The 15,179-nt window shown below is 48.2% G+C and overlaps 1 protein-coding gene across 2 annotated transcripts in view; it reads right to left on the reverse strand.

Moving 5' to 3' along the window:
• CAPZB (capping actin protein of muscle Z-line subunit beta) overlaps positions 1 to 14,769 on the reverse strand; it is a 58,659-nt gene extending 43,890 nt beyond the window's left edge. For both annotated transcript variants that reach the window (XM_021533780.3, XM_021533779.3), the window contains exons 1-2: positions 14,653 to 14,769; positions 197 to 286 (exon numbers count right to left, since the gene is read on the reverse strand). In XM_021533780.3, the coding sequence (XP_021389455.1) occupies positions 197 to 286; positions 14,653 to 14,655 (93 nt within the window). In that variant the 5' untranslated portion in view covers positions 14,656 to 14,769. The remainder of the gene's footprint in view (positions 1 to 196; positions 287 to 14,652) is intronic.
• Between the last annotated feature and the right edge of the window lie 410 nt (positions 14,770 to 15,179).

Here is a 15,179-nt window from a genome sequence, read left to right on the forward strand (position 1 = left end):
TCACTGAGTGTCCCTGCACACACAGCCCAAAACAATCACTGGATTCCTGACATTGCTTGCCCAATGCTTGTTTGTTCAACCTTGCCCAAAGACAAGGGGACACACAAATCACCAGACGTTCCAGATGCCCCAGAAGAATTCCCACATAGCAGGCTTTGTCAGCAGGCACTTCCTGGGGACAGCAGGCAGTACTCACCAAGTCAATGAGGTCACTGAGATTCTTCTCGATCTGCTGCGGAGGCAGGCGCCTCATCAAATCCAAGGCACAATCCAGCTGCTGGTCACTCTGCAGGAACAACAAGAGCCCTGGTCACCAGGTGGACAGGAAACACAGCACACAGCTCTCAGCAGCAGCATGCTTTGCATTAATGCAAGTAAAACTCATTACATTTCCTTGTGGATTATTGACTTGGCAACTTAACACCGTGCTGCTGATAGAAAGGAGTCCAGTCTCTACCTCACCAAAACTCCTTCCAATGTTTCTGTAAGTGTTGCTTTTCCACACTATCTCAATAACAACCTGGGTTAGGGAACTGGAAGTTCCTTCTCCCAACTGCACTGATCAGCTTGAGATAACCAGCATCCAAGACAAACTGTTCTCCTACAGAGCTCCCTCTCTCCTGCAGCTTTATCAGAAAACCAGAATGAAACATGCACATAAAGCATGATCCATGATTTCCCTCTTCCTACAAAACACACCTCAAGAACTGCCTCTATCTAAGAAATGAGGGACATCAGTTATTTAGAGCTAACACAGCAGCTTTCTCCAAAGGGCTCACTGTAGCTGGTCTCACACCAATTCTGACACAAAGAAACACCCTTACACTCCAGAGTCAGAAAATGTGCCCCCAGACATGTAAGGAGTTGAGCCACGGTCCTGACATAACCTTTAGCTGTTCTTTCTACCAATAGACACTTTTCTGCTGACCTAACAGCACTCAAAATCTGCACAAGTTCCTTTGATCCCAGGTCAGGTGAAACACAAGCAGTTTGTTCTCAGTGCTCCTCCCCTCCTTTTTCTCTTTGCCATTTCCAGGCACTCAAATCCCACAAGCTGAGGTTTAACTTCACCCTCCCATGTTCTGTGAAGCTCCCAAAGTCTTATTTAAAAACAGCTTCAATACTAACACAGTTCCATTATCACATTATCCAACAGAGCAGCCCCCAGGACAGGGAGAAACAGGAAGCCAAGTTTCCTGCAATTAAGCCAAACCTGCAGAATGAGGGAAGGAGGGAGTTTAGTGAACATTAGGAAGCTGTTCATTAGATGGCCATGGGAAGAGAACTCCTCACTTTTAGCTACTGAACTCTCAGAGCCCAAGGACAGAGGCTCTGGAGGTGGCCTGTGCCTGCCCAGCTCCTGCAGGCACGCCCAGGAGGGGATCTCTCCTCCCGAGCTCTGACTGCAGCTCCTGCTGTCTCCTGCATCCAGGAAGGAAACCTGGCACATTGCCACAGGGTCGTGCCCCTCACCTGTGGATCATGGGAACACTCAGGGAAGTGCTCTGTCCTCCTCTGCCAGCTGGAATTGTTTAAAAGACAAAAACGCCTAGGGAAGAATGTTAAAAACCACCACTAAAGCTGCAACCCCAGAGTAATTGAAAATAAAATACACTGCATGGAGGCAGTGTATTGCAGTGTTTATGTATTAACCAAGAGGATCTGCAGTGACCATTTTTACCCAATATATTCAGTAACAGCTGTAAAAGACACGAGCAGGATTAAGGCAGAGATCCTCCAAGGGGTTCAGACACAGCTGACATGCAAGGCTGTGTGCAATGGAAAAACAAAAATATGCAGGCACATACAGTGCCTGGTACAGTGCATCTCCCTGGTACCCAGAAGGGAAAAGCAAGGCTGAGCAGCAGGACTCCTCAGTTTCCCACAGAGCATTTAGGAAATGAAACAGCTTGCCAGCAGATCTTTTAAAGCACCAAAATAAAGGCAGGTTCTGCTGCAGTTGTGTCCCTAAATCCATGGCTATACAGCCACTTTAATCCAGCATAAATCTGGCTGGAATGGTCAAGAAGGCAACACAAGCTGACAAATCACAGATCAAAGTGGTACTTTGGGGTATCAGAGATATCTGGTATGACCTATTTCAGAACTGAACAGGGAGGTGAACCAGGACCTGGTTCCTTCTCTGCAGGTGAAGATTTAAAAGCCAGGTGTGTGGTCAAAGCCAGCCTCTGGCTCCAGCCCCTGCCCAGCTGGAGGAGATGGAGCAGCTGTAGGCACTGACACACAGAGGGACAGGGAGCACACCCCAGCTCCAGCACCAGCAGCACACAGCTCCCTGGTTTTACAGAAGGTAAATATCCCAGGATGTGCTGCCACTGCTGGTTTGAGAGTGGCACTGGATCAGTGGTGCTGAAACCCCCCAGAGCCCTCCCACAACTGTGTGAGAGGAAGGTGCTCTGGGGGAACTCAGGATGTGCCAAACCCCACCTACTTCTCTCAACTTCACCTGGCCTGGATTCCCATTTGCTTAATTCTGTTGTAAAATTGTATACTGAAGACCAGGTTTCTTAACAGACCTCCAGACAAAACATTTCCGTGGAACTTTTGCCTTTACCCAAGAAGAGGCTCCTGCTCTCTGAGCAGGTGATCAGACAGGCTGTCTCCCAGGCTGGGCTGCTCCCAAAGCCAAGCTCTTTGAGCTTGCAGCACTTAATGAGCCTAGTGTTTGCATGATAGGAGATCATTTTCCACCATTCCTGTTTCATCCAGCCCAGAACCTCCTGTGGAGGAGCAGGGAGTTCAGACAGAAATTCTAAATTAAGTTTTATTACAGCTGAAGTCACTGAAGGATTTACAGATCATAGGAACCTCAGAGACTAAAAATATTAGTTTAGATGAAAGCTCTTTAATAAGTTTCCTTTAAAGATGTTTGCCTATCTAGAATCTCCATTTAAGCACCTGTTACAGCATTCCCGTGGCACTGCCCCAGGGAAAAAGGTTATGAGAATGTCTGTACTAGTTATTTTACAGCTTCCTTTGTCTGCACCTCTGCTTCTTTTTGGTCTTTTTGCTGTATTTAGCTTATTTCCAAAGGAGAAACCCTCTCACAACAGCCACAGGTCTCTGGTCATCTGGGCACTCTGTGTTAAAGCTCAAATCAGAAAAAACAGCACTGATTTTTGTTTTTTTAATTGTATAAATGTGCAGTTGAAAAGGGGAACAGCTGTGCACCTTAATTTTAAAGGCTGAGTATGGGCAGATTATGGGCAGATGTTGTTCAATGCAGAAAACACAAATAAAACATCCCAGGTAGTTACTATAGGTATGAAAATCACAAAAATAAAACAGGCAACAAGCTGTACTTCCTTTTGACTGCCACTTGGCATGTCTAAAGCCCCGGGCTCCTTGGGGTGAGGGGCACAGGGCTACTGTGTGCTGGAATCCTCAGCAAACAGGAGCTGCCCCAACACCACACAGCTGGGAGCAGAGAGCTGCTCCTGCACAGCCCTGGGCACCAAACCCGACCTGCAGCCCCAGAACAGCACTGGCACCTGGCCATGAGCTCCTCTGCACCAGGACACACATCCAGAGCTGCTCCAGCAGAACCAGGAACACTTCACTGGAGTGTGCTCTTTTCAACAGACACCAGCACTCGGCTGAGTTACTGCAGGTATTCTGCATTTCTACAATATTTTTACACATGCTTTTGATACATACACCTACAGAAATCCACAGGCTTTATTCCCAAGTGTGGCAATGGACAGCTCTCCATTGCCAGTTACCTGAGACTTAACCTATATCCTATCTTCCAGGAGGGCTTACACAAACCTGCAGCTCTTCCCATCCCAAGGCTTTTCTCCTTGAAAGGAAGTAGAAGACTCATTTAAAGCTCCTGGCCTTGCAGTCAGTAGGAATTTGGTCCCATTTATCACAAAGCCCTGTGGATTCAATCTCCCTTCAAACCTCTGTTGGGACACTCCTGCTCATCTGACCCTGTTATTGCTGGGCATAAACAGAGCTGGGCAGTGTTTTCAAACAGAAACCCAGGCTGGTTTCACTTCTGTGCTCTATTTCTGCATTAACCCCACTTGCAAGTTCCTGAGCCAAGAGCTGAGACAGCTCAGTGCTACAGCAGTGGGAGCTCCTCCCAGCTTAGCCTTTCCTGGGAAATAATTCATAACAATAATAATTGGACCAACAAATCTTTTCCACCAGCAATCCCAGTACAACATTTCTACTCCAGGCATGATTGTGCTCCTCACTCCCTTTTCCATCTGTGACGTCAGCTGAGAACAACTGGGGGACCTAGAAATTACTGCAGGTGAAAAAGCCACACACCTGATGCGACAGATAAAACATCTTGGAGACACTTCTCACCCAAGTTCCAGTCAGGATGGGCATCTGAAAGGTTACCCAAATTCAAAGTACAAAGTATTCAATGTTCAGATAGCAAAAATACAAGGTAAAAACCTCAAGAGACACTGCAACCAGAACATCTGCTCAATGCCATGCAATTCAAAGCTACTACACATCAGGTAATTTTGCTCACTGGTCAGTTTGCAGGTAAAACACCTCTGTAAATTAATCCAGGGCCAGAAGCACACAACCAGCAAATTACTCCTTTTTCCTTTCTTTCAAGCTGCAGACATACCCAAGACTGTAAAACACATATTTCCTGTCAGTTCTTCCAACAGGAATATCTGACTAATGCTTCAGCTTTGTGGTACTACAACACTAAGTTTTTTTAATTGAAACAGATACCCAGCTTCCCCTCCTGCTTGTCATTTTAATCCCTGCCAACTTCCAGAGCTCCAAGGGCAGAAGACTCCCCTTTCCAATTACACAATAGGATAGTATTACTGCTATAAGCTGCAGCAAGGGTTGAATTATTGTAACCCTTGGGTAATAAAAAGTACAGTAGTATGTTAAGTTGCAAGGTTCCCTTCTCAGCTGCCAGCATTCACTTTTTAGGATATTAGATGAGAAAAGGAATAACTGTCTGACCTGAGAAAGCCCAGAGAAGTTCTGCACTCATGACATTTCCATCAGCTGCACATATTCCTCGCAATCTGTTTTTCCACATGATTTTTCCCTTGACTATTAACCCTCCTCTGGCAGATCCTATCTAAAACCATTTGTAATGGATTCATAAATCACAGCCCTGTGACAGCAAGGTGTGCTAGGGGAGAAACAGCAAAAACAGCAATAGCACAGTTAGGAAACAATCAAAGGTAATAAAACCTGAACACAGACTCTGCTGTGGACAGTCATAAAAGGTCAAAGATTATTGAAAAGCAAGACACTGATGCAGACCTCATTCTCCTTCTCTTCAGCCACTTTTACCTTTGTCTGGTTTTGGTTGGGATGGATCCAGTGGCTTTTATTATTTCAAACACTTCTGACCACATCGCACGCTCAGGAACGAGCTCAGCCCAATCTGCTGCGGTCAAGACCAACCAGGCCAAGTGCTGACTCCACTTGTTCCACGAATACCAAGCGGGAAGGATTAGAGATTAAAATAAAAGCAAGAAGTGATGGATCGGAAGGCTTTAGCAGAAGCTGCTGTACTCTGGCTCCCCCAGGTCCCCTGTAATCTGTATTTATTTACAGAGCAATTGTACAAGTCACGTCACAGCTTTTGAGCCAGAGAATCCTCCTTGGAGACCTTCTCCTGCATATTATTAATTTCACTCTGCAGTGCTCTTTTAAGTACAACTGAGCACATAGCAGTACTAGCCCCAATTAATAACCGAATACACTCTCACAACTTGTTTTCTGAATTCAGGTCTCAGTGTTGTACATGCTGCAAACACAGCCAAAAAACCAGAAACACTGAGCAGCTTTTGTCCTCCATTGCTCCAGGATTGGAACACAGGTGAAATTCAGAGGGACCTCTTTAAAGAGGTTCTGTAGAAACAAGTAGCTCATACTCAGGGCAGCCTCATGAAGAGGAACTAAAATAATCCATAGGCAGGAGAGAAGCAAGGCAGCTTCACTTTCTTTGGCACCAGAGTGCTGCTGACATGGGACACTTCTCACCATTTCAGGCTGCCAACACAGCCGGGGCAAGTCCTGCACGGATTAAAGGAGTAGCAATGGGCTTCCAGGGGCAGCTTTCAAAGGGATCTTCTCCTCCTCCAGACAAGCTCAAGGATCAGTTTTGCCAAATCCTTGTTTATCACTTTAGCCTCCAGCAGGTCTTCTAAGCATCCTTGCAATCAGCTGTACCCGATTTCCTTTCCTCATTCCCACCTCCAAACCAGGCCAGTTCTCTGTCCACAGGACAAGCTCCAACATCCCAGCCCAACTCTAAAACAATTATCAAGTGAATTATAATACACTGAAGGCACTCCCATCTGTGAGCTTCTAAATAATCCAGAGCTGCCTGCAGCCTGATCTCATGGACCAACCAGTTGTTCAAAAAGTTTTACACCCAGGGAGAAGGAACTACAACCCCTGATAGCCTGGAGCAGGGCACTTGTCTGTAATTTCCTGTTTACAAGGATCAGGCATCTCCAGGAGCACATTCTGCAGGTGGTTTCCATCCCTGTAGGTGTTTTCTGGCCAGATGCTGTTCCTGTTAGCACATCTACAGAGGTGTACAGCACACAGGGAAAAAACTATTCCTTGGCACCTCCTTCCCAGCAAGTATTTCCAAGTGGCACATACCTGCATCTACCCCCAAAACTAATGTATCACTTTAGTTTATATAAATCCAGTGCAAATCTCCATCGTGTGTCCAAGGAAAAGAGCCATCACACAACACCAGCAGAGCAGGATGGAGCAGCACCAAAGCTTTCTGGGAACAGCTACGCATCCCAACCTTTTGCCAGGATCACTAATGAGTTCTGCACTAGCATTCGTCTTCTTGGTAACAGAAACAATGTTTTATTTATTAAACTTGTCATTGAACATGACAATGCAATTTACTGGCTTTCATCTGGTGCCAAGAATTACTGTGAAGCATAAAAGTTTGCAAGAAGTCACTTCCCAATAAATTGTGGCAGTGAGTGACTATGCAATCTGTTAGCCCCACATGAAAGAGGAAAGTGGGGCTACAGATAAAAGTCACAAAGATTGCAAAAAACATGCTTAACTTTTAATAAATGGATTAAAGACATTGAAGTTGCCTGTAGAACTGACCAACTTTGCCAACAGGTTTTATGATTAATGTTACTGCTCAGTGGGGGATTTTACCCATTTTAAGTCTCAATTTGACAAAAATAACTTTTTTTTTTTGTTATCTCTAACTACAGATAGGAAATCTTAACTAAACAAGATGCAAATAACCTGTTACAGCACAGCACTGAGAGACAAGAACCCGGCCTGATTTTGCAAACTCTTCCTGAGGAGCTGCAACACCTGGTTTCACTACCAGGAGAGATGAACACAAGTGTGTTTGTGCCCCAAAAGGTTTTGAAATCACCCAGTGCAGTAGGTCTGAGTTGGTTCACAAGTCTGGTGACCTGTTTTTCACACTGTCTTCCTGCCTTCCACTCAAATCTTCTGAGGAAGAACTCCAGTCCATCCCTAGCTAAGGGCTGCCTAAATTTTATAGGGGTCACTTCTTTTATTTTTTTAATTGAAACCATAATTACTACAAATACAGCAGCTCTTGAGATTCAACACTGCCATTTGCCATCCTGACCATCTGCAAACATGTAATTTGTGATGCTTTCTTTTAATCCTGCTAATGCCCAATGACCTTTTCAAATGCTCTTTCTTCTGTGCACTTCTGTTTGCTTCATGTTCCAATCAGCCCAGTAACTAAAGTTTTAGAACTGCTCAATTGAAATGGAGAAGTTTTTTCTTGCAGAAAGAGCAAAGTGGGGCAAACTGGTCTTGGCCTGACAGATCCAGGCTCTCTTTCCAGTCAACTGCAACTTCAATTCTGGTTTGTGAGAAATCACATCAGAAACATTTGAGAAAATACACAGTGTAGAGCAGGAGGGAGCATGCACTGTATTTGAAGGTGACAGCAGAACTAACACAGCATCAACATCCCAAATTCAGGATTTGCTCTATCCCAGCCCTCCATGGAGCCAACAGCTGCCTGGCTTCAGGTGCAAACTCAGCACTTTCCAGCTCCTGGAGGCTGCAGCCAGGGTTGTAAATTCAGGAGATAACTCTGGCAAGTAACCGGATGCCTGGCAAGGCAGGCAGAGGGCAGAGAGGATCTCTCATTAGCCCTCTTCCCTGAAAGTTCTCCCATTCCTCAAAGGTCAAAAAAGTAGGTTAATATGCCTTCTGCTTGGGTCTCGCATGACATACCTCAGTGACTGCCCTGCAGAGTTCCAACAGTCCACTTCTGCCCCAGGAACTCAAGTTTTAAACCAGGAAGCTCCTTTAGGAGCTACAGGCTACAGGAATATCACACCTAACAAGATATTCACACCTGCCAGAATTCCTTCCTTTGCAGTAATGTCAGACCTGCCCATCCTGGCAGGTTTTTCTTGCCTTCTGCAGACAGGCAGCCAGCTCCACACAGGCTCTGTGACCAATCCAAGCAGTGGTGACACTTTCTGTGGGACAAGGGACCTGGCAGACATGTGCCAGCTTCAATCCCCATCACATTTTTCCTTCAATCTCACTTCATGAAGTTAAGAGTTGTTCCATCTGGCCACTCTGCACCTTACCAAGCTCTGGATTAGCCCTGCCTGGATTCATGGCTATGTGAAGCTGGTTTTGACCACCCAGTGGAGCATCATAAACGTTGAGCCAAAATCACACTCAAACCTCTCTCAATGACACCTGGATCTGCAGGGTGACAGCACCTAGTGGATAAATACAGCTGTAGTCAGCACAATGGAGCTGATATTTCACCTCATTCCTCCATTTCACGGCTCTCTCCTCCCTTGAATTAACACACCAAAAGCCTCATCTCTTGTTTCCTCAGCCTGTCTCAGGTTGCAAGCCCAGGCTGGCAGCCAGGCCTCCACTGCCTGGGCTGGCAGAAGCCTTTTAAATCCTGGTGTTTACCAAGGCAAAAATGTCCAGGGAAGGCAGCTAACAGGACATCACTTTCAAACTCAGCAGTTTGCCTAATGGAAAAGAAAGTATCACCTGAAGAAACACAAACAAAATTCCCTGAGAGAATAAAGAGTATTTTATTTATGGTGGCTTCAGGCTACCACTAAGCTTCTGCCTTCAGTGCAGTCTCAAACATTTTTCCTTCCGCACAAAATCCTCTTACTTAAGTGCTGTTTTCAGCCTTGTTTCAGCTGATGCTGCTAAAATTGTGAGATCCTGAGTTCTGCTTTCACCCAGGCTCGTAACACACCCACTTTGCAACAAGGACGTGATTGAAATTCCAAGGCAGTGCACCAGGAAAGGACTCGGCTCCACTTTCTGTGGAGGACATCCTCTTCAGACTCGGGGAAGGACACGCTCTGCAGCAGGGCTGCAACACCTGGAGTCCAGTCCCAAAGGGCTAAACCCAGAGCCAGGGCTCCCAAACCAGCCCTGCCCTGAAAATAATGCAGGTACACTGATGAAATATGAACTAGTGAGGTTTAATTTGCATAGAGCAGGAATAAAGTAGGCAACTTAGGAGTAGGGCAGCCAGATAAATCAAGTGCCTGCAAATCCATTCCCTAATTCTTCAGCCCAGCTCGGAAGGTGTGGCACAAAGAGCAGGAGGTCGAAGCAAGCTGCATATTTCCTTCTAAAGCCTACGAGAGGGAGGGAGGGAGGGCAAAACAGCAGCACCAGATAATACAAGGAAGTTAATCTACTGGTTGGTGCCAAGGCTCAGACCACCACTCCAGGAAACACAACACCAGGTATTACCTCATGCAACTAAAGTCATTCTAAATAGAAGATAATTTCGGGCACAAAACAACAGAATAGATCCTGCTTTCAATTCCTCACTCAAAACTTCACTCCATCAAAATCGCAGAAGGACAAGACTCCACTGCACCTGGCATTACAGAGGAGAACTACAATAATTCAGCTGAGAAACAAGCAAAGCCCCTTCCTCAAATCCACCCTCGCATGATAAATCCTCTCAGCTCAACTACCAGAGCTTTAAAACTTCCTCAATACCACATTCCCCCTCATGCCACACCAAGGAAGTCTCTAAAGCAAACGTTTCATCTACCACACAGGCAAGAGCTCCAACTCCCCAGGACAGCCTGTCTGCAAGCATCTGCTCCCATCCTGCTTTAGGACACAGGACTAGTAAGTGAATTTTGGCCACTGGATCAGGCACAGGAAGCCTGAATAATTCAGCTCAAGTCACAAGAATTTCACCCCCTCCCAGGGTTTCAGTCACCCCTTACCCAGGTTTCCACTACAGTACTTGGTCACTTCTCACAGGAGCCCCTCAGTCACAGACTATTAAATATTTAAGAAAACATCACACCAAAAATGAAGAAAAAGATCAATTTATACTCCAGTATGAAGTGGTCACACCCCCACTGCACTGGCCTGAGCTCCTGATCTTCAAGTTAGAGAAGCTTTTTAATGAGCACAACCTATCAGCAAACACAATTTAGGCTAAAGCCCATCTAGAGAGAGCAGGAAGCCTGGAAAAATCTTGTGTTGGTCAGACATATTCATTACTCCTTCAGGAAAGAAGCCTCTGTGGTGTAAAGAAATTCAAATTTGAAATCCCATGTTTTTCAGTGAGGTTTTATTTTTGCCCTTATTCCTGGAAATGGCAAAAGCTTAGGAAGAACTGAAGCATACACAAACTTTGGGCCTTTCTCCTTGCATTAAAGAGAGACACAAAGATTTATCTGATTGAGGCTTTTTAAATTCTTCAGGACTCCCAGCATTAATCACTGAGAAAGCAGGAAATTTTATAATGCACTTTAAAAATCAGTTTATGAATCACTTTATAAAATGATTGGCTAAAACTTATTGGTAAAAACAGAAGATCAGCATCTCTTTTGAGTATCTTCTACTTCTGTAATCATCTCCTTCACCTGGAAAGAAAAGTTATTAAAGCACATTGGATTAAAGTAGGGTAAAACAACAGGGCTGAGCATGGACAGGGCTCTGAGCAGCCTGCTCCAGTGAAGGTGTCCCTGCTCACAGAGGAGGCTGGACTAGGTGGCCTTTACAGATCCAACCCAACCTATCCTGGGATTCCACAGCCCTGAACTAGGTACAGGCACCTTTCAGAACCCACACTTCTCCAGTAAAATTGCTCCCTTCTGCTGGCACTAGAAAGAGTTTCATTTTACCTTGAGGTGGGTCTATCACAGTGTGAACTGGCTCAAAGGGGACAAATTACAGAAAAACACTTCTCTGCAAGTTTACTTTATCTCAGTAAGGAGCTCCTTGGATTTAACCAAGCATCCCCACAAAGGGCAGGCACAAAGACAAACACAGGCTACTGGCACTTCCCATCGAGTCTACAGAAGCATCCCAAGTCTAAATTTGAATTTCAAGGCTTTGGGGTGACCCAACTGGGGCCTTCCAGTGCCTGAAGGGAGCTGAGGGGAAGGATGGTGACAGACCATGGACAAGGGATGGAAGGACAGGACACAGGGAATGGCTTCCCACTACCAGAGGGCAGGGATGGGTGGGATCTTGGGAAGGAATTGCTCCCTGTGAGGGTGGGCAGGCCCTGGCACAGGGTGCCCAGAGAAGCTGTGGCTGCCCCTGGACTCCTGGAAGCCCAAGGTCCAAGTCCAGGTTGGACAGGGCTTGGAGCAGCCTGGGATAGTGGAAGGTGTCTCTGTGCACACAGCAGGGATGGAATGGGATGAGCTTCAAGGTCCCTTCCAGATCAAACCATTCCATATTCTCTGATGTACCAACAGCACACTGGACCAGCAGAGCACTGGGGAGTGCTGGATGATGATGAGCAAACCGAGTTCCCCAGCCATCCTTCACCCAGGGAAGTCAAGGGATGGATGGAAAGCAAAGCTGACAGCTGTGCAAGTAGACATTGAGAAGGGCAGCATGGTCTCTTTCCCAAAGAAAGTAATTTCTCAACTCAACTCCAGTAATAAGGACTAAAAATAGGCCCCCAGAAGAGCTGAGCTGCACTTTCATTCTGTTTCACTCCCAGATGTGAATTAGTCTCATATCAGCATATATATTTACCATATGAGGAAATCCTGTTTGAACAACTTCAGCTTGTGAATGTTTTTGCCTCCCTAATAAACCACAAGATTAAGCATCACTGCAATGGCAGTATTCCCTCTCCCAGTGATATCCTCTGATTTGATTATTTTGGGAATTTGCCGTTTAAGATAACATTTAGTTAAGCTCACACACTTGGCTTGCCTAATAAAACACAGACTCTACAAAACAGCTGAAGTTGGTGTTTCTCAAAAGGAACAAGGTGCAAAGGACTTGCTGTGGGTACTGAAAACGTCCCCACACCTCCACAGCACATTTTGGAGGTCCAAGAGGGATACAGCCAGGTTAGAGATGGGTTCTGATTCCAGACAAACAACTCCTATCCTGAAAATCTTAGTGGACCCTGAGCAGCACACGAGGTGCGTGTTGGTGTCACTGTCACATCACACACCTTGGGCTGTGCTTCACTGCTCCATATCTGCCTCACAAATCCTAGATGGATGATGCACAGCCAGCACTACACTAGACAGCCTGAATTTATGGATGATTAAATCATAAATTTTGTTAAAATTGTCCTCCTTTTTCTCAAGAGTTGCATAGCAGAAGAAATCCTTGCTAACACGATCAGGCCAGTTTACATAACCTGGAAATGAAGGGTTTTATTTTTACAAAGAGTAACTGGATTCCATCCATTCACAACCCACAATTCCAGAAATCTCAGCAGATCCACTCTCCCAAGTCCTGCTTTGCCCTGAACAGAGCATTCCATTTATTTTTAGCACAGGAGACACCATCCATCCAGGCAGTTTTCAAGCTTCATGTGTTGCCCTGCCCTGTTTCCCTGAGCACCTGACTGAAATGTGGGCACAGCTCCGAGCTCTCCGAGGAGACCAAGGTTCCCAGCTCTGCTCTACACAGACATTGGTAGCCCTGTGGTACCATGAAGGTGTCTCACCCAATATCCTGCACCATACCAACTGCTCCCTTCAATGAAAGGGCCATTCCACCCTTTCAACGCTCCACTTCTGGTCTCAGACCATTAAAAGTAAAGATCCTGCAAGCACCCTACACGCTGGGTTTGCACATGAGTTGAAACTGGAGGCTGCAGGTTCATCCCTGAAGTCCACTCAACATTGGAAACCAGCACATAGTGTTGGAAGTTCTGATCCAATTTCTCCTATGCCCAGTGGTTTGCACAACTAAACATGAAAAAAAACAGAAAGCAGCAAAACCCGGTAACAGTCAGGAAATTTCCAAAGGATTTGTGCTGTACCTCCTCCAAACTACTGACACAGTTACATTTAAACCCTGACTGGATTTTCCTAACAGCACGTTTTATATCCCATTCAAAGAAGTTGGTACCACTGTTGTTACTTTCCATGAAGCCTCCTTGTTTTCTTTGAACTCTTTTCCTGTGACAATTTTTGCAGTGGCATAAGTTAGGACAGTTTGTTGGAATCCCAGTTTGAGACTCTACAGTCAGGTCTTGCACACACAGATTTCAGTGTGTTACAATTAGGTACACAGCTGGAATAAGATGCTCCATCCTGCCAGGACTCAGGTATGGCACCTGCTCTTGTTTGAACCAATAAGGAACAGAACTTTGGTCATAACTGTTCTTCACCTTTCACCTCACATTAAAGATCTTTATCCTGCATGATACAGGTGGCTCCAGCTCCAGAGAAAAAACATAAGGCATCGCCTCTGAAATTCCTATGGATGACGGCAAGAAGTAAAGGATTACACTCGTGTGGTTAAACAGACTTCACACTGCTGTAGAGCCAGGCTCTGGGTTGATCTTTTATGAACTAAACACATTCAAACATTGTTGAATTGTCATGTTGGAAAGCCTGAATCAGAAATCCCCAACAGCACAAAGTGATGTGATTCCCTACAAGTGACTCCATGGCTGAGGAGGCTCGGGAAGAGCCCCGGCCAGCAGGCAGGGAGCGGAGCAGGGCCTGGGCCCGCAGCTGGAGCGGCTCCCTTTGCACAGCACCAAAGTGGCACCGAAAGGGTTTGTGCCCCGGGCCAATCCGTTCGGGAAACACAGCGGGACGGAGATTATTCCACACGGCTGAGGCAAGTGGGGCTGGTCCGTGGGAAAGGCAAGTTCCCGGGCGTGCGGAGCAGCACCAGGGCTGCAGCAGCCGCTGCTCGGGCAGTGCCCGGCTCTCGGTGCCCCGCAGCGCTCCCGGTACCGCACGGGGGGAACAGCCGGCCTTCCTGCGGGGAGCCACGGCCGCCGGGCCCGCCGGGCAGCGCCCCCGGTACCGCTCCCCGCCGAAGCGGAACCGTTCCCTGGGTAATTCCACATCATTCCCTCTGCGAGCACCGCCCGGGACCGGCACCGGAGAGCTGGCAGTGACCGGGCAGCGGAGCCCCGGGGAGCCCCCCGCCCCCGGGCCCTGCGGTGCGCCGGGCAGAGCCTCCGCTAGCCTTAGCCCCCCCGCAGCAGCGCCCTCAGGCCGGGCCAGCCCTCCCCGCGTCCCGGCAGCACCGCCTGGGCCGCCCCTCCCTCCGTCCCCGCCGCCCGGGGGAGGCCGGGCGAGGCCCCCCGGTGCGAGGGGGCGGTGTGGGCGCGGGGGCTGCTGCGGGGGGGCCGTGCGGAAGGGCGGGGGCCGCGGCGGGGGCGCGGGGCCGGCCCGCTCTCACCATGTCGGCTGGGCGGGTGCGCGGGGCGGTAGAACGGCGGCGCCTCCCGGTCCGTCCCTGTCGCTTCGACGCCGCGGCCCGTCCGCTTCCGCCGCCGCCCGGCAGTGAACATCCGGGTCAGCGCCGCCGGCCCCGCCCCGCGCCGCTCCCCGCCAATCAGCGCGCGGCTCGCCGGCCATCGCCAAGTATGGATGCGCGGCGGCGGGGCGGGGGGGCGGGGCGGAGCGAACCACGCCACCGGCGCGGGGGGGACGGCGCGCACGGCGGCACCAACTGCGGCGCGGGGGTGAGCGCGGCGGCCAATCAGAGCGCGGGGGCCGGCCCGGGGCGGGGCCTGCGGGGGGCGCGCCCGCAGCGCGGGGCCGGCCCTCAGTCGGTCCCGGAGCCTCCGCGCGGGAACGTCGCTCCCTCGAGCGCCTTTAAACGCACTTGTTTTAGCTTTAAACGAAAGGCAGCACGAGGCAGGCGGGTAGCACGGCAGACGCCGCCCAGAAGAGGTAACGAGTAGCAAACTCGTAAAGCTGGGT

Source organism: Lonchura striata, chromosome 24, assembly GCF_046129695.1.
Source record: "Lonchura striata isolate bLonStr1 chromosome 24, bLonStr1.mat, whole genome shotgun sequence".
Lineage (NCBI taxonomy): Eukaryota > Metazoa > Chordata > Aves > Passeriformes > Estrildidae > Lonchura > Lonchura striata.